Genomic DNA, 21,446 nt, shown 5'->3' with positions numbered 1-21,446 from the left:
TAACCTTTGAGAGATCGATATCAATTAGTGGTGTAACGATACATCGATCCGGATCCATATATTGGTTCTGTGATAACGATCCAATAGCATCGCTGCAGAGGGAAAACTGTGTCTGTGTCACTGTTTCCTCCCATCTCAGCTCCTTTCTGATTGGACGAATCTATCTTTTCCTCCAACTGTGTTTCCCATGATGTAACTGTTCCTTTAATAACATAATTGCTGATATATAAAGTTTTGTAGATGCAGAAACAAGAATGTGGAGAACGAATTCCACTGATTGACTCTGAGAAACACGTCCACACTCACACACACACACACACACACACACACACACACACACACACACACACACACACACACACACACACATTACTTGTTTAACAGCTCCATTCATTCGTAATCATTTCCTGAAGCGCTGCAGAACGACCAATCTATAACTCTCAGCAGCCTTCATCTGTTCCCCTCGTGGGATCTGTATGAGATCTGCTCAGAGGCACAAAGCAAAATCAATATCTACGCCATCACAGCGGGCGGAGGAGGAGGAGGAGGAGGAGGAGGAAGAGGAGAGGGGGGAAGAGGAGGAGGAGGAGGAGGAGGAGGGAGGAGGAAGAGGAGAGGGGGAAGAGGAGGAGGAGGAGGAGGAGGAAGAGGAGAGGGGGGAAGAGGAGGAGGAGGAGGAGGAGGAAGAGGAGAGGGGGGAAGAGGAGGAGGAGGAGGAGGAGGGAGGAGGAGGAGGAGGAGGAGGGAGAGGGAGGGAGGAGGAGGAGGAGGAGGAGGAGGAGGAAGAGGAGGAGGGGGGAAGAGGAGGAGGAGGAGGAGGAGGAGGAGGAAGAGGAGAGGGGGGGAAGAGGAGGAGGAGGAGGAGGAGGAGGAGGAGGAGAGGGAGGAGGAGGAGGAGAGAGGAGGAAGAGGAGGAGGGGGGAAGAGGAGGAGGAGGAGGAGGAGGAGGAGGGAGGAGGAAGAGGAGAGGGGGGAAGGGAGGAGGAGGAGGAGGAGGAGGAGGAGGAAGAGGAGAGGGGGAGGAAGAGGAGGAGGAAGAGGAGGAGGAGGAGGAGGAGGAGGGAGGAGGAGGAGGAGGGAAGAGGAGGAGGAGGAGGAGGCCTGCAGGAATCACGGCAGAGTCAAATATTTGCGACATAATCCTGACGGCACAATCTGCTTGTACAACAAATCATCTGTATTTGTGGGGAAATTGAAATGAAAACAACCTTCCTGATGTGAGTTGAACCTGCAGAGGACGGATCGATGTAACGATGCAGCGAAGGGTTCACTCACACAATAATACATGTAACACACAGAAACTGACTGTGGTACAGGTTCTTACAGGATGTCAAAGAGTCAGGTGAAGTGTTGTAGTCCACAAAACATGTCTGGAGCTTCACAGCAGAACAGTGTCGCAGCGTTTTCCTAATCTACAACCAGCTGAAGTAGATGAGGACGTGTTTTATAACGTGAAAACACAACAGAAATAAACACAAACTGTGTGATCTGCTGTAATCTGAGTCTCTGGTAGAGTGGTTGACCACAAAGATTTCAGTCTAAAAATTGGTTAAATTACATCTTTTAAATCAATTGGGAATCTCAGAGATTTAGATAACGACGAGCTGTTTGAAGAAATATACATAAATTCTTTCTTTTTTCAAATGATTCATGTCCCCAGTTACTTCAGTTGTGTTGGAGAACGCTGCAACGTTTTTGTGCTGTGAAGCTCCAGAAATGTTTTGTGGACTCTCAACCTTCATGAGGGCGAGTAGATAGTGACTGAACTTTACTTTTTGTGTGCAGTTTTTCCTTTAAATATACTTTGAATGAAGTAAGAATGTGTAATAAACCAAATGTGAGGAGATGAAAGAGATGTTTGGTATCACCATCAGCAGCAAAGACTGGTGTCAGGGTGTCAGCTTGTTTCCTACAGGTGTGTTCACCTGAGGGGAATTATAGATGTGGCATAAAGTCCAGGATGAAGTGCTGGTGGGTCTGTCGGATCTTCTCATTTAATTCTCGGCTAAAACAGCGGATGTGCACATTTTTAAACCGCTCAGCTGTCCCTATGAAACGATGCCTGAGTGCTGAGTCACACACTGATACTGGGCCACTGTGGAACAGGTCCAGAGGGAATTTACTCCATAGAGACAAAAGGTGTGTTCACCTGCTTAATGACTGAAACACAACATGGAGAGAACAGGCAGAACCACAGGGACACGCTGACGATGACTCAGTTTCCTGCGTGTGAACAAACAACAAACACGATGTGTATTCATGTTAACATCAGCGTCCAAACATCTGGACTGATTTCACTGGTTCCTGTTACTGATGCTTCCATCAAAATAGTTTTATTCAGGAACAATAACATCATTTCTTTTCCACACAGTCGTTGCCGTGATGCCGTCCGACTGTCATCACATCTAACCAACCCAGTCAGACACAGTAACCGGGTCTGTCGGCCCACTTCTGTGGAACCAAGTGATCCAGATGTGCCGTCTCAGTCTTGTCTTGTCTCTTTTCGATGCTGATGCTTCTTCTTACCTCAGAGAACGTTTTGTGGCAAACAGGAATGTCTAATGTAACGCTGGAGAAGCAGGGTTGGAGTGGAATCAAAGAACTTAATATAAAACAAGGTTATTAGTATATTTCATCTAATTAAAGAACAGATATAAACAAAACACACCACGAGGTTTCACACTCAGACTGACTCTGTCATCAGCAGCAGTTAAAAGTGAGGATGCTCACAAATAGTTAAATCATCAGTTAAGCTCTTCAGACACGTGTCAAGAAATTCCATCACATTATTTTATTGTTCAAATACTTTCAGAAGAAACCACATTTATGTATCTACTTATTTCACAAACAAAAACATTTAAAGATGGCTGGATTTCATTATTAAATAGAAGATAATTTGGTACATTTAAACTGTCACACACACACACACACACACACACTCGTCACTCTTCCCTCTCGTCTTTATCCTGCAGGAACTTCTTCATGCGCGTCATGGTGAAGATGGCCGTCAGCAGGCAGCAGAGGAACAGGACGGGGAACGACACGCACGCCCACCACAGCTGCCTTTCTCCAAACACCTCCACCACAGTGTCCCTCCGCCCGGCGTAGTCCCTGAACAGAGCCTCCAGCTGGAACATGGTGCACAGAGACAAGAACACGTGGAAGATCTGGTGACCCTGACCCACAAAGTCACAGCGGCCCGGGAAGAAGCGCTCGGGGATGGGACAGGAGAAGAAGAGCGCCGACAGCAGGAAAGAGACAATCTGGAGGGCGTGGAAGGGCAGCGAGGGCTCCTGCGTCCAGGGGACGGTGAGCAGGCGGTGGGCGACGGGGCTGATGTCCAGCACGTATGCCAGCGTGGTGGGGATCAGCTGGCAGATCTTACGCTGCAGCGGGTAAGGCCGCCGGTACCTGAACTTAGCGAAACAGCAGCCGGCACAGGAGAGCCACCCAAAGAAGGCAGCGCCGGGTAGAAACATCTGCCCGATGCAGCTGTCTCTCCACGCCGGCTCTGACGTGTAGAAGAAGTGTCCGAGCGAGCAACCATACTGATACACAGCCACGCCCACGTAGTCCATGAAGAAGACGGAGTAGTGTGCATGTTCAGAGCGAGACTGCAGGAGGTGAGCCGCCACGCTGAAGTGCAGGTAGGTGAGGGCCGACACCAGGAACACAGTCAGAGGTAGAGAGGCTGCGTCCCAGGTGTACCCCAGGGCGTCTACGTTGGCCCACCAGCGGAGCAGCAGCACAGGGCCCGCCAACAGGTGAGTCCACACGTTCAGGGATTCATTGTGTCTCTGGAAGAGGCTGAGGAGGTAGCAGCGCCAGTCCTGCTGGACGGGGCGGTAGCCCGACAGGATGTAGGGCTCTCGGAACAGGCTGGGGACCTGGGAGGCAGCGACGGTGGGGCTGGGGGATGGAATGGAGGAAGAAGGGAAGAGGTCTGTGAGGCGCGGCAGGTGGACCAGGTGCTTGATGCTCAGGTTGAAAGGGCTGAGCCGCTGCAGAATGTCACCCGACATGGCTGGAGGACGGGTGGAGGAGAGGAAGAGGAGGCGGAGAGAAGAACAGCCTGAGGAAGACAAAACGTCAGAGAGACAGTAAACAACAGGAAGCAGAGACAGCTGTCGTTAGCAGCAGTTAGCAGCAGTTAGCCGTTACTCAGCTCTTACACATTTCACCTTTAAGTAAATTTCGTATCAGACACTTTCAGACTTTTACTCGTATTGTTTTAACACAATAACTTTACTTTTACCCAACCATAGGTTTTTACGACACTGGTAACAAACAAGCAGTATTATGTCTGGAGACTATGATGTGTAAACTGGGCGCGTCCTTAATTTAATTTAATTTAATTTAATTTAATTTAATTTAATTTATTCGTAGAGGGATTATTTACAATATTAAACATAAATGTTGCCATTTAATGCATTGTACCAGAGTAAGTTTAGAGCTAATTTACATCTTGGCAGGTGTAATCAAAACTTCACATATTACAAACAACACTAAAATATAACTAATTAAGAAAACTATAATAAACAGAAGACATACACACAAAGAATATATTATATACGTTAATAAATGATACAAATATGTGATTTATAATGGAGTGTTGTGAAACTTTAGCAAAAAAGTTGATCTGGATATTAACAATACTTTAATGTTGGCAATATTTTGATTAATTGCGTATAGAGGATGGGATATAAGAATGTAAAGTAGTAGAAAATAACGTCTGAACTTAATCTGAGAGAGGAAATTTTCTGAAACGTCTCATCTGTGAGGGAACTTGTCGTCTGACGGTCCAGATTTGACATGTTTGTCTCATTTTCTGGGTAATAATCATTAAAACAAATGCATGACACACATTCCTCTCTGTGTGAGTCATGTGCATGAAAACAAGGCATGAAGTCAAACCTGCAACAACCGGCTACGAACACACAGGGAAGAATGTGGACGGCTGCTGTCTCCAAGGTAAACAGGCACCCGTCTGAGGACAGACTGCTGCTGAACACAGCCCCTCCACAACATTCACCCTCAGAAACTCTGACAAACTGACCTGAAATATCTGCACGTACTTAAATCTAACAAGTATAAACTAAGCTTTTCTTGATACATCAACAAAGTGACGTCTCCACCTGCTGCATGTGCATTTGAGCCCATGAAGAAACACCACATAAAGTTCTCTTTTCCTTTAATTCAGCATAATGTTGCCACATAGAAACTTCACTGTATCCTTTATGTGTCAACACAGAAGAAGAAAAACAAAAACAGCTCACACAATCACAAAGAAGAAGTGATTTACATGGTGAACATGGAGCGTGTCCAAACAGACACTCTGTCAGACAGAAGTGTGGCTGTGTTGCCGGGATCAGAGAAGAAGAAACATCAGCTCACCTGCCCGTGTGGACACAGCACACCTGTTGCTCCTCTGCTGCAGTCTGAAGAATCACCAGGCTGACTGCGTCTCCTCCTGCACACTACAGCATGTTGAGGTAGAGAGGTGTTGCAGAGGCTGCAGGGAGGTGAGGGCTGAAAACACACAGTGGAGAGGAGGGGGCGGGGCTTAGATGACCGGAAACGCCCCCCACCTCCCACCAACAAATTACAGTGTTGATATATTCTTACACAACACATGGAAAGGTGCTCATACTTTGAGTTTTTTGAGTTTGTTTTATTTTTTTAAGGAGAAAATTGTGTTTAATGAGCAAAATACTTTATTAGTTAGTTAAATACATTATAACAAAACCTTCATATATAAATATGATACATTTGAAAAATAAAAAAATAAGAATAACATTGTATGTGTAATTTTGTACGTGTGTCTCCATCTTCTGTCTGCTATGATACAGTGCATCTGCAGGTATTCAAGATATATATAGATATATAAAAAGACATTAATTAAACCTTAAAACCATTTATATAATGTGTTTGTTGTGTAAATCATTTGTACATGATAGACAAATGAATCACAGATGAACAAATAATTGACAGCCTGTGTTTATTAACAGTTAATCTGATGTTTCTGTCGCCATCTGCTGGACAGTTTGTTTACATCAGCTGCACTTCCGCCTTCCTCACAGCCCCGCCGTTTTTCGCGCGAGTTCTTCGAAGGGGTGGGGTCACGTGGTGTCATCTGTGGGTTCTTATTGGACAGCCCGCGATTCACCCGCCGACCATGCAGACGAGCACGTGCCGAGTTGACCAATCAGGTGTCCCGCTCGGCTTGTGCCGGGAACGCAGTGGCGCGAAAACCTCTCAGTCTGTGTCTGACTGCAGCGGAGCGACACGTCCACCAGACTCCAGCCAGGATTTTAACGTTTTAACGTCTAATAACTAAAAAACTAACAATGGCAACCGACGTGGTCGATGACCGGGAGATGAGAGAGGCGCAGAGGGACTACCTGGACTTTCTGGACGACGACGTAAGTCCTGATTTGTTTCTTCTTTTATGAGGTGAAAATTAGAAACCATGCGGCCAACAAAAGACAGAAGCTCAAGTCTGAAAATATCTCTTTAAAATATCAGTTTACGAAAGCAACACGGTTTTATTCAGTTTGTTGTCAGAGTTAAGTCTGTTTGGAGCTTATTTAATGTGTTTATTTTTAATAAGTTGATGCCTCTTTGTGCTGAAGACGAGAGAAACTTACCAAGTTTATTTAGGACGAGAATTAATAAAAACAATGTTCATGTTCTGCAGCAAGACCAGGGAGTTTACCAGAGCAAAGTCCGGGACATGATCAGCGAGAACAAAGCCCGACTCATCGTCAACATCAACGACCTGAGGAGGAAGAACGAGGCCCGGGCTGCCAAGTGAGTGTGTGTGTGTGTGTGTGTGTGTGTGTGTGTGTGTTTTAACCCTTAGATGCATGAATGGGTCAAACATATAAATATCTTCATGATGAAGAGTTGTCGTCATTCATATTCAGTGTTTTTGTTGAGGTGATGTTTAAAGTTTGAACTCATCTTTTAATACATTTGCAGAAATTGTAGTTTTTGGCTGTCAAACACTTTACATGTCCATCTTGCAATTTGGGGGGGAAAAAAATAAATTTTCTGACGGATATTGTGATTTAATTTGAATTTAAAGTTAAGTTGCAGCTCAATATTCACTGTGTAATTGATTTTAAAGCGCGATGGAGCATTACCACATCCATGTGCAGGTTTCAAAGTATTCATAGTAGTTTTGTTTCACGTCTCTTTGAAGCTGAAATACTTCCACATCACTGAAGTGTCGCCTGTCTTTGTTAATAAACCATCCAAGGCTGCTGCTCGGTCAGAGGACGCCATTTTTCTGCACCACAGATGTAAAGATGTACTTGTCGTTGGCAGGCGTTTACACAGTCACTTTGGGCCACGTCTGATTGGCGAGCATTATTGTCACATGACTATTGTGTGAAAGAGTGTGTTTGTTATTATTATAGTCACACAGTTAGTCATTTCATCCAGCACCAAACGCTCTCCTGTCTCCGTCAGACTGATGAGCAATGCCTTCGAGGAGCTGCTGGCGTTCCAGCGGGCTCTGAAGGACCTGGTGGCCTCGGTGGACGCCACCTACGCCAAGCAGTACGAGGAGTTCTACGTCGGCCTGGAGGGAAGCTTCGGCACCAAGCACGTCACCCCTCGCACCCTGACCTCCCGCCTGCTGGGCAGCATGGTGTGTGTGGAGGGCATCATCACCAAATGTGAGTGGATTGTTGGCGATCACTTGTTTCAGAATGTTTCCCTGCAAAGGCTAAGTTAAGAGCTTGTAGATCATCTTCCTCTCCTCGCTCTTCTTCAGGCTCTCTGGTGCGTCCTAAAGTGGTGCGCAGCGTCCACTACTGTCCCGCCACCAAGAAGACGATGGAGAGGAAATACACCGACATGACCTCACTGGATGCTTTTCCCTCCAGCGCCATCTACCCCACCAAGGTACCTGCAGCAGCCGGGATGTTTGTTTTTATGTTCCAGATAGTTGAAGGCATTCTGTGATAGATGAACAGTGATGATCTTAACTTTTCTTCCTCCTCCTCCCTCGACAGGACGAGGAGAACAACCCTCTGGAGACGGAGTTTGGGCTCTCCATCTACAAGGACCATCAGACCATTACGGTGCAGGAGATGCCAGAGAAAGCCCCCGCCGGACAGCTGCCTCGCTCTGTGGACATCATCCTGGACAACGACCTGGTGGACGTGGTCAAACCCGGAGACAGAATCCAGGTCATCGGAACGTACCGCTGCCTGCCCGGAAAGAAGGGAGGGTTCACCTCCGGCACGTTCAGGTGAGCTGGAATACAACGTGTCCTGGAGCTGCTGAGCTCATCCTCCTTCTGTTACTAATCTGTCACCTTCTGTCAAATCAGAACCATCATGATCGCCTGCCACGTGAAACAGATGAGCAAGGAAGTGTCTCCGTACTTCTCAGCGGACGACGTCGCCAAAATCAGGAACTTCAGCAAGACTCGCTCCATGGTGAGGCTCGCAGCGGCCCGGGCTCTCTGTTAGTGTTGTCACTTTGACTTAAAGGTGCAGTATGTAAGATTCGGCCACCTGTCCAATTTATAGGCTGCTCCAAACAAATGGGGGCAACATATATCACCAAGGTAGCTGCTAACTTTTCTAGTTAGCTCAGTTAGCTGTGCAGCTAGCAGTTGGGACTATTAGCTGGACTGGGATGCACCTGGTTAGCATACATCCTTCAGTTAATGTCTCTGCGACACCATACGCAGCCATCATAACGTCAGAGTTGCTATTTATCTACATTCTGTTGTTAATTCTGATTATTTTTTGACTGTTTTCAACTGAAATCTTCCATAAAGCCGTTTTTGTTTTTTTTTAACTTGGACTGTTTTTCCTCAGGATGTGTTCGACCAGCTGTCTCGCTCACTGGCTCCCAGTATCCACGGCCACGAGTACATAAAGAAGGCCATCCTCTGCATGTTGCTGGGCGGCGTGGAGAAGGTTCTGGAGAACGGATCACGTATCAGAGGAGACATCAACATCCTGCTGATCGGTACCAGAGCTTTTCTGCTAGCGTCGTCTTTCAGGCAGGACACTTGTTGGAGACGTTGTAGTTAATGAGATCTCTGTCCTTCTTCATCACCAGGTGATCCATCAGTAGCAAAGTCCCAGCTGCTGCGTTACGTCCTCCACACGGCGCCCAGGGCGATCCCCACCACCGGGCGAGGCTCGTCTGGAGTGGGTCTGACTGCTGCCGTCACCACGGATCAGGAGACCGGTATGACACACGTATATCTGTACCAGCACTGCAGCGCTAAACCCACTAGTCATCAACAATTTCATTAATTGGCGACTTGGTTTTCTAAGTTTCTGATTCCAGCTTCATAAATGTGAATATTTTCATGTGCTTTATGACGGTAAACTGAACATCTTTTGGGTTGTAGACAAAACCAGACAGTCAACATCATCTCAGGCTTTCAGAAACACTGATCGTCACTTTTCACGATCAGTCGTGGATCCTGTTGACTCACCAGCAGCCGCTGATGTGTGTTTTATTTCTTTCTCCTGAAGGCGAGCGTCGTCTGGAGGCCGGCGCCATGGTGCTGGCTGACCGCGGCGTGGTGTGCATCGACGAGTTCGACAAAATGTCCGACATGGACCGCACGGCCATCCACGAGGTGATGGAGCAGGGCCGCGTCACCATCGCCAAGGCCGGCATCCACGCCCGCCTCAACGCCCGCTGCTCCGTGCTGGCGGCCGCCAACCCCGTCTACGGCAGGGTGAGAGGTCCACCAACGTGTCTGAGCTTTCAGACACAAACATGTTGCTCAACTCTGATCTTTATTTAAAAACGTGCTCTCTCTGCAGTACGACCAGTATAAAACCCCCATGGAGAACATCGGCCTCCAGGACTCCCTGCTGTCCCGTTTCGACCTCCTGTTTATCGTGCTGGATCAGATGGATCCCGAGCAGGACCGCGAGATCTCGGATCACGTGCTGAGGATGCACCGCTACCGTGACCCCCGTGAGCAGGAGGGAGCAGGTACTGATCCTCAGGACCGTCTAACACTTGTTCTCTGTCATTAACTGTGTTTGTTTATATAAAACAGTCTAACTGTCTGATTGGTTTGCAGCCATGGCTCTGGGCGGGACGGTCGACATCCTGGCCACAGACGATCCAGACGCAATCGCAGAAGAGCACGAAGAGCTGCAGATCTACGAGAAACACAACAACCTGCTGCATGGAAGCAAGAGAAAGAAGTACGAACACACACACACACACACACACACACACACACACACTTATCTGCCATGCCATTGGAAAAACAACCTATATTTTAATTGTTCTCTATTAGGAAAAGTCAGATAAACAGCGAGATGACTGTATTTATCTAAAGGCCGGAGTGTTTCCTGTGTTTCAGGGATAAGATTGTGAGTAAGGAGTTCATGAGGAAGTACATCCACATCGCCAAGGCTGTGACGCCCGTGCTGACAGAGGAGGCAGCCAATCACATCGCAGAAGAGTACTCGAGACTGAGGAGCCAGGAGCAGATGGGTGCTGATATCGCCAGGGTGAGCAGGAACACACACACACACACACACACACACACACACACACACACACACACACACACACAGTTTACATGACGACAGTGTGTAAACTAGTTCTTTTAACAGGCTGAACAAACGATTTGTGGCTCTCGTAGAAACGCTGCAGATGTAGAGCTGTTACTACCTGATGTGTTGTGGATGATATGACACTCTGACCTCCTTCCTCCTCCTCCTCCTTCTTCCTCCTCCTCAGACCTCTCCTGTGACAGCCCGAACGCTGGAGACTCTGATCCGTCTGTCCACGGCTCATGCCAAAGCCCGAATGAGCAAAGCCATCGAGCTGGAGGACTCGGAGGTGGCCGTGGAGCTCGTCCAGTTCGCCTACTTCAAAAAGGTCGGTGCTGCTCCCGGATGCCTGCTGAAGAGCAGAGCGTTGATGTGTCTCCGGGGTGAAGTCAGTGAAGGAAGCTCATATCTGAGGCTTGTTGTGTTCTGCAGGTTCTGGAGAAAGAGAAGAAACGCTCAAGAAAAGAGAGAGACTCTGGTTCAGAGGACGAGGAGGAAGAGTCGGCCGCTGAGCCGTCACAGAAGACTGCGAGGAAGAGGTAGACGATCCAGCCGTACTCTGAATCTGCCAGTACACACTGATGGCTGCCATTCTGTTGTGATTACAGAGTTTAGTAACAGTACTGTGTGTGTCCTGCAGGGGGCGGCGTGGCTCTCAGGGCAGCGAGCCCTACAGCCCGTATGACTTCAGTGAGGAGCAGAACGTCCCCGAGAGTGAGTAGAACTGATGTGAACGTCCCATCAGTCAACACACACTCATCAACAGTCAGCCGTCCAGTTTCTCACCCTTTGTTTTGTTTTTCATCATATAAAAAAGTATATAAACAATGTCATGATACAGTGTGGTACAACTTGTATGGCCCAACTCATGTAAAAAGCATTGATGGACAGTGATGGTAGAGAGAAGTAGCAGAGAATGAGAACACTAGTCAGAGGAGTGTTTTTAATGGTTTGTTCTACTTCCATCTTAAAACAGTCATCACATCAGTTTCACAGCACAACATTTTACATAAAACAGTCAGATTCCTGCAGCCTGGACCAGATATACTGTAATATATAAAACTTAGAACAACACAACATTTCTTTTGTTACTTCATGTTCAAGTTACTGATGATACTTGTGTGAAGGAATGATTTGACGGCAGGCAGGAAATTACTAGACATGTTGGTCCTGAGCAAAACATCTGAACATATTTCATTTTTGGGAGTTTAAACAGTTTCTGGGGCTTTTTAAATGGCCAACATTTGTCTTTACCTTGTTGTTATTTAATCAGTAGGTATAATAACCGGACACTGAAATCATAACAGCCCGTTTATTTCTTCCATCTGCAGATTAAAATGTTCTGGGTTCCTTGTAAAATTCACAGCATTAATTCTCTCAGAACTTGAACAAATTTGGTCTTATAGCTGTAAATTTATAACCAATCAGGATAGAATCGGTTTCAGTTCTCACGCTGGTGTTTTTATTGTCATTTTCAGTTCAGGCCGGCACCCCGAAACCATCCAAGCCCCGTCAGGAGGAGGCGGAGGCGATGGATGCTACGTCACAGGCTGAAGCCTCCGACCTGTCTGCAGAGAGGTGGGTGACCCGTTCAGTCAGCTCAGTAACAGGACAGAATAAATGATAACACAGATCATGAAATGTGATGAATTAGAACAAGATGATTGGGGTTTTAAATTCTATAAATTCAGTGTTATGTTAAGTTTGAGCAGATGGGTAATGATGCTTCATGACATGTAACCAGTCGTCTGCTGGTTTCCTCCTCCAGGCTGAAGGAGTTCAAGTCGTCGCTGTTCGCCGTCTTCCAGGCGGCTCACGCTCAGTCGGTGAAGATGAAGTCTCTGATGGACGACATCAACAAGGAGCGCGAGAAACGGTTCTCTGAGCCGGAGGTCCAGTCCGCTCTGAGGCGCATGCAGGACGACAACCAGGTCATGGTGGCCGATGACATCATCTTCCTCATCTGAGGGAGGCGAGGAACACGACTGTGTGATGTCATGGACTCTGAGAGAAGCGGTGGTTTATATTCACGTGTACAGACTGGACGCCTCGTCTGGATTCAGCTGTTGATGGATTCGGATCCATTATTATGCATATTGTTCATTAACAGTGGAGACCGGTCCAGTTTAAACCTTCAGCTCTGTTCTGGTCGTGTTGCTTCTGATGTCCTTCTAACTGTGTGAGAGCAGATGTGTTGCTGTGACTGAACATGTGAGTTCTGTTCAGCAGTGAAGGTCGTTACTAAGTAGCTCCACCAACACTTTGTGTATATAGATAAAGACACGTTTTGAAATGTAAGTGTAGTTGTGTATTAAAAAATAAAATGTAATGCTTTGGGAAACATTCTGTGTTCAGCGTCTGCGTGCTCTCTAATGTTTGTAACTTTGTTCTGTGAAATATAATTCTCTGTTATGACTTTGTCATTTCCCAGAACAGCTGTTCTCAAATGATTAAAGTCGTTCTGCTCCCTCAGCAGCGTGTTTACAAGAAGTACGGTCTCTGCCAGCCCCCCCGAGCGAGTCCAGACCCGGTTCTGTGTGGGAGGCCGGCCCTGCAGATTTTGTACCGTGCACCACAAAGACAATCAGTGTTGAGCTTCCCTGTTCGCAGTGGATCAGGGTCACTGTGACGCAGGTGATGGTTGAGGCGGTGGGGCTGCAGAGCGCCGCTGCACCCACTCTGCAGGCCCTCTGACTGTTGGCGCTCGCAGCTGCTGCCGCCATCAGCAGGAGTCGAGGCGACGACCTCTCTGCAACACCCACGGCTGACTCATATCACAACCTGCATCAGAAGCTGCAGCACGCATCTTCTCACGTCTTTCCCCTCAGATGTGTTTTCAGTTTTAGTTTCTTTTATAGCCGGTGGTCACACTCGCAGTGAGCTACCAGCAGCTGCTCCTTCTCTCTTCTCTTTAGTTTAAACATACTTATTTGCTTTATTGTATGAATGAGATGATTACTATCACTATATGTCTGGTAAACAGACCTACAAGCAGCTCTTAGTTTAGTTTAGCACAAAGAATTGCCATCATGTCTGTTTGAACCACGTAAAAACAAGTTGTGGTTTCTTGAAGGTTTTGCGACCTTCAGACAGAGCGAGGCTGATTGTTGTCCTCTGGTTCCGCTCTCTATGCTATGCTAAGCTAACTGGCTGCAGGCTTCACATAAACATCGATGTCACTTCAAGACAACAAATAAATAAAACAGAACAGTGATCTCGTCCAACATGTGCACAAGTTTCCTTCATTCCCTGGAAGTTTTCCCACCAGCTGCACGACATTCAATGTTCTGTTCACATTTACATTTCTCTCTCATTTCAGTATAATCAGAACTGCCCGATCCTTTCAGCAGGTCCAGACTAAATGGGTGCCTTTAGAAGACCAAGAAGACTGCAGATGCATCAGAAGCGGATCAGGACCGACAGAACCAGCAGCTACAGACTCTTACAGTTAGTGAGGAAGTCGTTGATACTCATCAGATGAGTTTGGACCGACTGCTGCTGTAACCATGTGTTTATGTTTCTGCTTCATCTGAGCTGCACCGGGTCCGATCAGCCCGGCCATCAGAACTATGGGACACTAACCTGACGCTTTAGCATCACTTTATTTCTCCCGTCTGGTTTCTCCCCACAGCTCCACCTCTGAGTTCATCCCAGATCATCTCATCGCTCTTTGTGGATACAAAATCAGCTCTGCATTAATATTCTGTGTGCTGAACTTCTCTCTCTTCTCTCCCCTTTCATTCGTTGTTCTTTCTGTCCTGTGATTGATTATTGATCGGTTTGGATGTGAGGGCTTCGCTCTGCACTCGCAGCGAGCGGCAGTATAAATAAATGATCTTGAACTTGACGGCATCACTTGGTGTCGAGCCTTTGGGAAATAAAAGCGGCTCAGCGTTATATAACCGACCAAACTAGCTGACGAGTGGCGTGTTGGAGCACTTCACTGGGAATAATTTGGAACGGAGGAAGTTCTGTTGGGCCGAGGACAGAACCGCTGCAGCTCGGCTCGTCGCGTTAAACTCTTTAAATGCCTCCTGTGCATAAAAACTAAAAGCCAGATTTTGTGCCACCATTTGTTCGATTTTGTTTCCTCGTGCTTCTGATACAAACAAAGAACACGTCATGAGTTCTGACCCGCAGCAGAGAACCACGTCTGTCTGTCTGCAGCTCGCTCAGCTCTGCAGGGCGCCGCAGCGTCTTTCAGCACTCTGTTTCTGTTCTGCTGCTGTAAGAGTTCTGATGAACACACTGTGACACCTGCTCAGCATAGACTGAGTTAGCAACCTAGCAGCTGTAAATACAGTGAAGTGTTTAGCTGCTGCAGAGGAAAGTTTATTTCCCTGGTTAGTCGGTAAATAGAGCTAAAATCAGCATGAACCCTGGTGATGTCATCAGGTTATTGTTTTCAGACACTGGTAAGACATTATGCAGATTCAGGCCTCGATTAAACGCCAAAACATACGTGCACATGTTAGCTACGTTCACCACAGACGTTAGTTCAGGTCAGTACATCTGTATTTATGTGCATCGAATCAAAAACGTCCTTGCTGGAAATAAAAAGCTGCTTTGTGTGTTTCTCTTTCAAACAATCACAAAAAAGAAACTAGTGACGACGTCCTCACAGCCTCTCTTCAGACTCGTCTTCCATCTTGGTTTCTGTCACACAGCGACGCTGGTTGCTCGCTGTTATTGGACGTACGTGGATGTTCAGTCACATTCACACCGTCACACACTCGTCGACGTGATCAAACATCAATCAGAACTTTGAGGTCAGGAGAATAAAGTCCAACAGACACAGAACAAATGTGTCACGTGACCCAGAAATGTTTTATCCACTTGATTCTGGAAGTTATTTAACACTGAGGAATATAAATGTTGGAGGGACATTCATTTATTTCATTTTGATGATGACACAAAACAGATGTCACATGACCTTCATTTGATCCTGAGGTGACGGACTGAACCTATAATTGGCCTCCACACAGTTCAGCCTGCATCACTGCAGGGTTCGTCTGATCGTCAGGCTGCTCGTGTGAGCTGCTCGATCTGTTCTGAAACCATTTCTCTTAACATCCAGCGAGCGTGCTCCAGTTAGCGGCTCCTTCAGTCATAAAGACTCGGGGGGAGCAGATGTTATCACGCTGCTCGTCGTTATGCTGATTTATTCTCAGAACCAGAAGACTTTCAGGTGTTTACCTGACCTACATCGCTTGGCGTGGGATGGCAGGGAGTGTGTGGAGTTACTAGTACTGTGTCTTTATGTGACTCAGATTGAAGTTAAAGTTCACACTGATGAATCTGTTGTTTTCTTAAAGGGACGTAACAACATGTTGGTTCCCTCTGAGACCCCTGATAAAACATGACAGCGTGTCCTCTCAGTGAAACGTTTTTTAAAAGTCTCCTGTGTGTTTTATATTTATTCTACAGAGGTGCAGCAGTTCTGATCACATGATAGAAGATGTAAATCTCAGCCAGGGTTTTTATGATGGTCTCAGTATAAATCACGACGTTCTGAACGTTTCATACAGCCGGTGTCCTTTTTATTTCTTCGCCTGCGTCCCCTCGAACATCCAGAGAGCTGCAGAGACGTTCGTGATGAGTTCCTCGTGCAGGATTATTTTAAACTACATCACAAATAGTTGTTTGACTGTTTTAACTTGGGTTTGAGTTGGAGAAATCCCCTCTGGTTCAGTGAAAACTGTTTGTCGCAAGTTTTCACATCATCAGCTCTCTTCCTTTTAGGTCAAAAAGCATCTTTTTTGCCAGATAAGCAGGATGCAGCGTTCTGATTTCACAGACACGTGAGAAAGGTTGTCACACCTTCTGATAGGTGTCGCCTCACTCATCAAAGTGTGAAATTCTCACAGGAATGTGGACTAAAAGTACAAAAGATCAGAACGTTTGTATTCAAATCAAGACTGACTTTTCAAATCTGTTTCTGCACGTTTTTTTAAATCAATCCAAGACGATGAAACGTGAACGTACAGGTGGATCCAAAAGAGGCACCGCAGGGAAAAAAACTGCTGACCAAAGTAAAAGTGTTAACTGGCTCACAGGTCGAGAGGTGTATCTTCAGCATCAGAGACAGTCATAGCGGAAACACAAACGCAGAGCGGCTGCATATAAACACAGAGAGCGTGCAGTCGTCTGCAGACAGCAGACGGCTCGGTCATGGCGCTGGTGAGTTCTCGTCTTTCATCCATCGCCATCATTTGCCTTTTTGTTTCCAGTTTTTATACAGTTGGGCTGAAAACGTAGGCTGTTTGTTTCTTCCTCTGTGTTCTGGTGTTCAGGTTTTCAGAGCTCTGCTGGTGCTCGGCCTCGCCACGCTGCTGCACGCCACCAGAGGAGGCCATGTGGTCTCGGTGAGGCTGGCCCGGGGAACCGAACTGAAGGGCCGGACGGTGAGACTGCACCTGGACCCCTCAGTGCAAACTCACATCGGCAGCACGTCCACCTCAGACATCGCCAACATGTCTCTGACGCCGTGGACGTACAGGTGAGGCTGTTATTCATCTCTTTACACAGTTTGTGTTAAATAACTGGAATCTTAACCTCTTAGTGAACGCCCCCATTTTAAGGTTCTTTTTCCAAAACGACATACCGAAATTAAAAGCATGACAGCTCCCACATAGTGTGAGACTCAGGGATGTGCTTGGTACCATTGGAAAGGTAACACCCTCAGTTTTTTCTAGAAGTGTAAGTGTGATTCTATGACATACTGACACAGAGTTACAGAGGTTGGAACACAGGGTTTGGTTTCCGTCCAATTCAAATGTCAATAAACTGACTAAGATATAAGGGCTCAGGTATGTCTATGGACACAGCAGACACAGTTAGGCCACAGCCACAGGTCTCAGCTTGCTACACTCAGTAATTTGAAGTCAAAAGACTAAAAGATTGATTTTTCACATTTTATTTCTAAAGGCATGTCTGTGCGTTTTGCTTGGGTCCTTTTTTTCCAAGAGCGCCTACTGAGATTCAAAGGCTTATAACTTGAGAACCCCTTTACCTAGAAACATAATGTTGGTCTCAAATGAAAGCTAAGACCCTGCAGGGTTTCTTGCTTGTTCGACACTTGTAGCTAGTTTTGGGTAAAATGACGTGGATATTCCCATTCTATGGACTCTTGGCAAACTATGAAAAAGAAATTGTGGCATGACGTTGTAGCTGTGGAAAAAGGGAACACTCTGAAGGTCTGTAGGCATTCTGGCTTCCTGCGGTAGAGGGCTCTTTCTAATGTTGTGTCATGGTGAGTTTAGAAGGCTATTACATGGTCTGGAAATAACTTTTTTGGGCTTAAAATAATCACGACAGTCTCAGCTTTCCAACAGTGAGTTTTAAGATCTGATGCTTAAAACTATTAGTTTTTACGAAGGGTGTTCCTATGTTGGAACGGTGTTCCTTAAGGGGTTAAACATAAATGTGTTTCTCCGTCCGTCTCTAGAGAATCCTGCGAGCCATCTCGCCTGCCGCAGAAGATGTCTCACGCTCAGTGTTTGACCTCCGGCTGTCTGAGCCTGCAGGGTGGAGGAGAGGACGCGGCCCTGCAGGCTCGGCCCATCTACTACCAGGCCCTGGTCCTCCACAGGTGAGTTACTCAGGTCTGTGCCAGTGACGGTGCTACAAATGTGTTCCTGTGCACAGAGTTCAACAAGTGAGGTCGGGCAAACCCAGATATCAACATGTGCTGTAATTAGAGGAGCATTAATCTGTTTATCTGATGCGTTTCCAGTTTAAAGAAGCTGCAGGGTGAGACGTAACGAGGGCAGGAGTGTAAAGCGAGTGTTGTGTGAGAGTTCGGAGGCACAGTATCGCGTCAGAGATCGGTTTGATTCTTCACCAGATTGAAGCAGCGAGAATATGAAAACTGAAAGTAATCTGATGTTTGTTATCTGCTGTACTGAGGTTAAACTCTGCACAGCCGCCACACTCGTCACAGAGATGTTGGAGGACACGACGCACGAAAGCAAAACAACCTCAGACACTTTAAATATTAATGTTAAAGACTGCGCTGCCAGTTTTCTACCTGGCTGACCTCCGTTTGCTGAAAGGCAGAACGAAGGGTTTTTAACAGATGATGCATTCACTGTACTTAAAGATATAATATGTAACATTTCTGCATTTAAATGTAAAAATATATTATAATTTATTAATATTTTGTTGAGTTGTCTACTTGATTCAAACCAACAAAGTTCAAACGCTGAGAAATCCAGCAGTTTGCTGATTGAGCTGGGTAACTTCCTGTTTAGCGCCCGGCTAACTTGAACAGGGATAAAAATAATTTAATCAATTCTAGACTTTGCAAATTTTATTGGACCAAGTTTCTCAAACTCTGACAGTGAAACGAGTCATGTCTAAAAAAAAGTGCATCCACCATTTTACAGGCACTTTACGGCCTCAGAGCATCACGTGATGATGTCATTACACAGTTTGGTCGCTACGGAAACTGTCTTCGAAGCATGGTTAGCACGTTAGCTACTAAATGTTACTCACACCTATTAAAATATGTTATTCTGCACTTTTCTACGAGCTCTGTAAATGTTTGTCTACATAAAAATGTTCGATATGAGTTTCTCATCATGTGTCCTTGTCTCTTCAGAGCGTATTGATCTATCACGTCTGTATTTGTGTGTATTGATTTCCCTCCTGCTGCAGAGTCCAGAAGCCCAGTAAGAGAGGAGGGAGGAAGCTCAGGAGGAGGTACAGCTTCCTGCTGGGGACGGAGAGGATCACAGTGGGCTGCACCTGCGTGAGGCCCAGCGTCATCACACAGCAGTGACACACCTGACGCACACCTGACGCACACGACACACACCTGACGCACACCTGACACACACCTGACACACACCTGACGCACACCTGACACACACCTGACGCACACCTGACACACACCTGGCGCACACCTGACGCACACCTGACGCACACCTGACGCACACCTGACACACACCTGAGGTCTGCAACAGCTTCAGGACACTGTTACATGTTAAAGGACCTGTAGTTGATTCTGGTGCCCCCGTGTGGACGAGAGACGACAGAGCAGCTTCACTTCCTCCTCAGCAGCCAATCAGCAGAAGAGTTTTCATTTTGTGACTTATTAACAAACCCTGAGTCATTAAGACACGCAGATGAAATGAATCATAATGTTGAGTAACTGATTTTATTATTATCTTTATTATTATATATTCTGCTCTGTTTTGTTTTTTTATTATTTTCAATCGGCTTGATTTTATTGGTTTCATTGCAGAATAAATGTTTCAGTCATTGTTTAACCATTCTTTTAAAAAGTGATGAATGAAGTTCTTTATTATTATTATTATTATTATTATTATTATTATTATTATTATTATTGTTATAAGTAGTAGTTGTGGCCACATTTTCAATTTTAAATATGTCCTCGATGTGTTTTCTGACTCATGATCGGAGCGTTGTTGGAAACAAACATCAGATTTTTATTTGATATTGAAATGTTATTTTAAAGGTGTGTTTATGATTTAATGTTGTGTCTTATGTTTTAATTCTTTCAGGTTAAATGTCTGTTTCAGTTCACATGTCATCATCACTCTGAGTATCAGAAGGTTTTATTAAAGTTTTTTTATACAAACTTTGAAGTGTAATTGTGAAAAGTGAATAAAACTGAAAAGCTTCTTTATTGTCTCATGTATGTTTCTGTTTGTAGCTTTAGATGTGATGATTAATATATATAATACTTTACTGTGTCTGTTAACAGGTCACACTATATGTTCACGTCTTTGTCACTGATTTCTTTTCCGATCCAGAACCGAGTAGAACCCACGCTGAGCTGCAGCCTGTATGTAACCTGAGAGACGAGACTGAGGGCAAAGTTATTCATACGTAATTATAAAGACGTTCATATGTGGCACTTTAATTACTATTTTCTTTGTGTATTCACATGTGAGGTTTCATGTCCACTAGAGAGAATTTTGGTTCCTACCTGCTGTTGTTTGCAGGGGAACAGGTTGAGGTGTGACACCAAGTAGTAAGGTATGAAACGCTGTGTCTCAGTTCAGGTCTGCATCCTTCAGAGGAGCATTTGAAGGCGGTTATTTCACAACGCCACGTGACGGCTGTCCCAGTCTGAAGGCTCCTCCAGATGCTCCTTCTTCTCCCTGTTTTTGGAGGATGCACCGCTACGATCCTTCGTGGCCTCACATATCCCAAGATTCATTGCGCACCCGAAAAAGAAGAAAGAAAGAGAAAATGGCAACATCGCGTGGCGTAGATCGTCACTTTCGCGGGCCTGGGCAGCAGAAATCGTGACGTAAGGGTAAAACATTTGGTGACGCAACCAGGAAATGCTCCAAAGGCTAGACCGTCACATTTAACAACGGCTGACGAGGTTAACTGAGACACAGCCAGCCTTTGCAGTCTTCAAAGGCGAGTCCTTCGTAGGTGACCTTCCAAGGCCGTGTCAACCGAGTCTTCAGAGTATTTCCTGGTTGCGTCACCAGATGTTTTACCCTTACGTCACGATTTCTCAACTCAACTCAACTCAACTTTATTTATAAAGCGCTTTAAGCAGCCGCAGCTGGGACAAAGTGCTGTACATAAAACATAGGAAACAACAAATAATAATAATAATAATAATAATAATAATAAAATAAATAAAAAACAATAAAATTATAAAAATGTCTTTTCTGTCGCCCAGGCCCACGAAAGTGACGATTTACGCCACGCGATGTCGCCATTTTCTGTCTTTCTTTCTTCTTTTTTGGGCACGCAAAGGATCTTGGGATATGTGAGGCCACAAAGGATCGTAGCGGTGCATCCTCCAGAAACAGGGAGAAGAAGGAGCATCTGGAGGAGCCTTCAGACTGGGACAGCCTTTGTGCGGCATAGTTTGCCTTCAAATGCTCCTCTGAAGGATGC

The 21,446-nt window shown here is 45.9% G+C and overlaps 3 protein-coding genes across 6 annotated transcripts; 2 read left to right on the top strand and 1 right to left on the bottom strand.

Moving 5' to 3' along the window:
• Nucleotides 1-2,768: 2,768 nt before the first annotated feature.
• paqr8 (progestin and adipoQ receptor family member VIII) lies at nt 2,769-20,532 on the bottom strand. 4 transcript variants are annotated; one of them, XM_030404742.1, is made up of 2 exons: nt 20,512-20,532; nt 2,769-5,529 (listed from the first exon to the last, which is right to left on the bottom strand). In XM_030404742.1, exon 2 carries the CDS (start codon nt 4,020-4,022, stop codon nt 2,943-2,945), a length of 1,080 nt encoding a protein of 359 aa, XP_030260602.1. In that variant the 5' UTR covers nt 4,023-5,529; nt 20,512-20,532; the 3' UTR covers nt 2,769-2,942. The 4 variants fall into 4 exon arrangements, with proteins under 4 accessions (XP_030260602.1, XP_030260600.1, XP_030260601.1 ...); XM_030404740.1 differs by lacking the exon at nt 20,512-20,532 and adding an exon at nt 10,675-10,796; XM_030404741.1 differs by lacking the exon at nt 20,512-20,532 and adding an exon at nt 9,470-9,559.
• Nucleotides 6,203-12,902, top strand: mcm3 (minichromosome maintenance complex component 3). The gene is made up of 17 exons (XM_030404735.1): nt 6,203-6,422; nt 6,698-6,810; nt 7,474-7,682; nt 7,781-7,911; nt 8,022-8,260; nt 8,342-8,450; nt 8,838-8,991; nt 9,085-9,216; nt 9,510-9,718; nt 9,807-9,981; nt 10,073-10,199; nt 10,361-10,511; nt 10,744-10,884; nt 10,989-11,095; nt 11,197-11,270; nt 12,035-12,134; nt 12,325-12,902. Exons 1-17 carry the CDS (start codon nt 6,348-6,350, stop codon nt 12,521-12,523), a joined length of 2,445 nt encoding a protein of 814 aa, XP_030260595.1. The 5' UTR covers nt 6,203-6,347; the 3' UTR covers nt 12,524-12,902.
• On the top strand, nt 16,682-19,400 carry il17a/f3 (interleukin 17a/f3). Its single transcript, XM_030404745.1, has 4 exons — nt 16,682-16,736; nt 16,850-17,055; nt 18,004-18,147; nt 19,215-19,400. Exons 1-4 carry the CDS (start codon nt 16,728-16,730, stop codon nt 19,336-19,338), a joined length of 483 nt encoding a protein of 160 aa, XP_030260605.1. The 5' UTR covers nt 16,682-16,727; the 3' UTR covers nt 19,339-19,400.
• Nucleotides 20,533-21,446: the final 914 nt, after the last annotated feature.

Source organism: Sparus aurata, chromosome 22, assembly GCF_900880675.1.
Source record: "Sparus aurata chromosome 22, fSpaAur1.1, whole genome shotgun sequence".
Lineage (NCBI taxonomy): Eukaryota > Metazoa > Chordata > Actinopteri > Spariformes > Sparidae > Sparus > Sparus aurata.
This window is presented reverse-complemented; position numbering and strand designations above follow the sequence as displayed.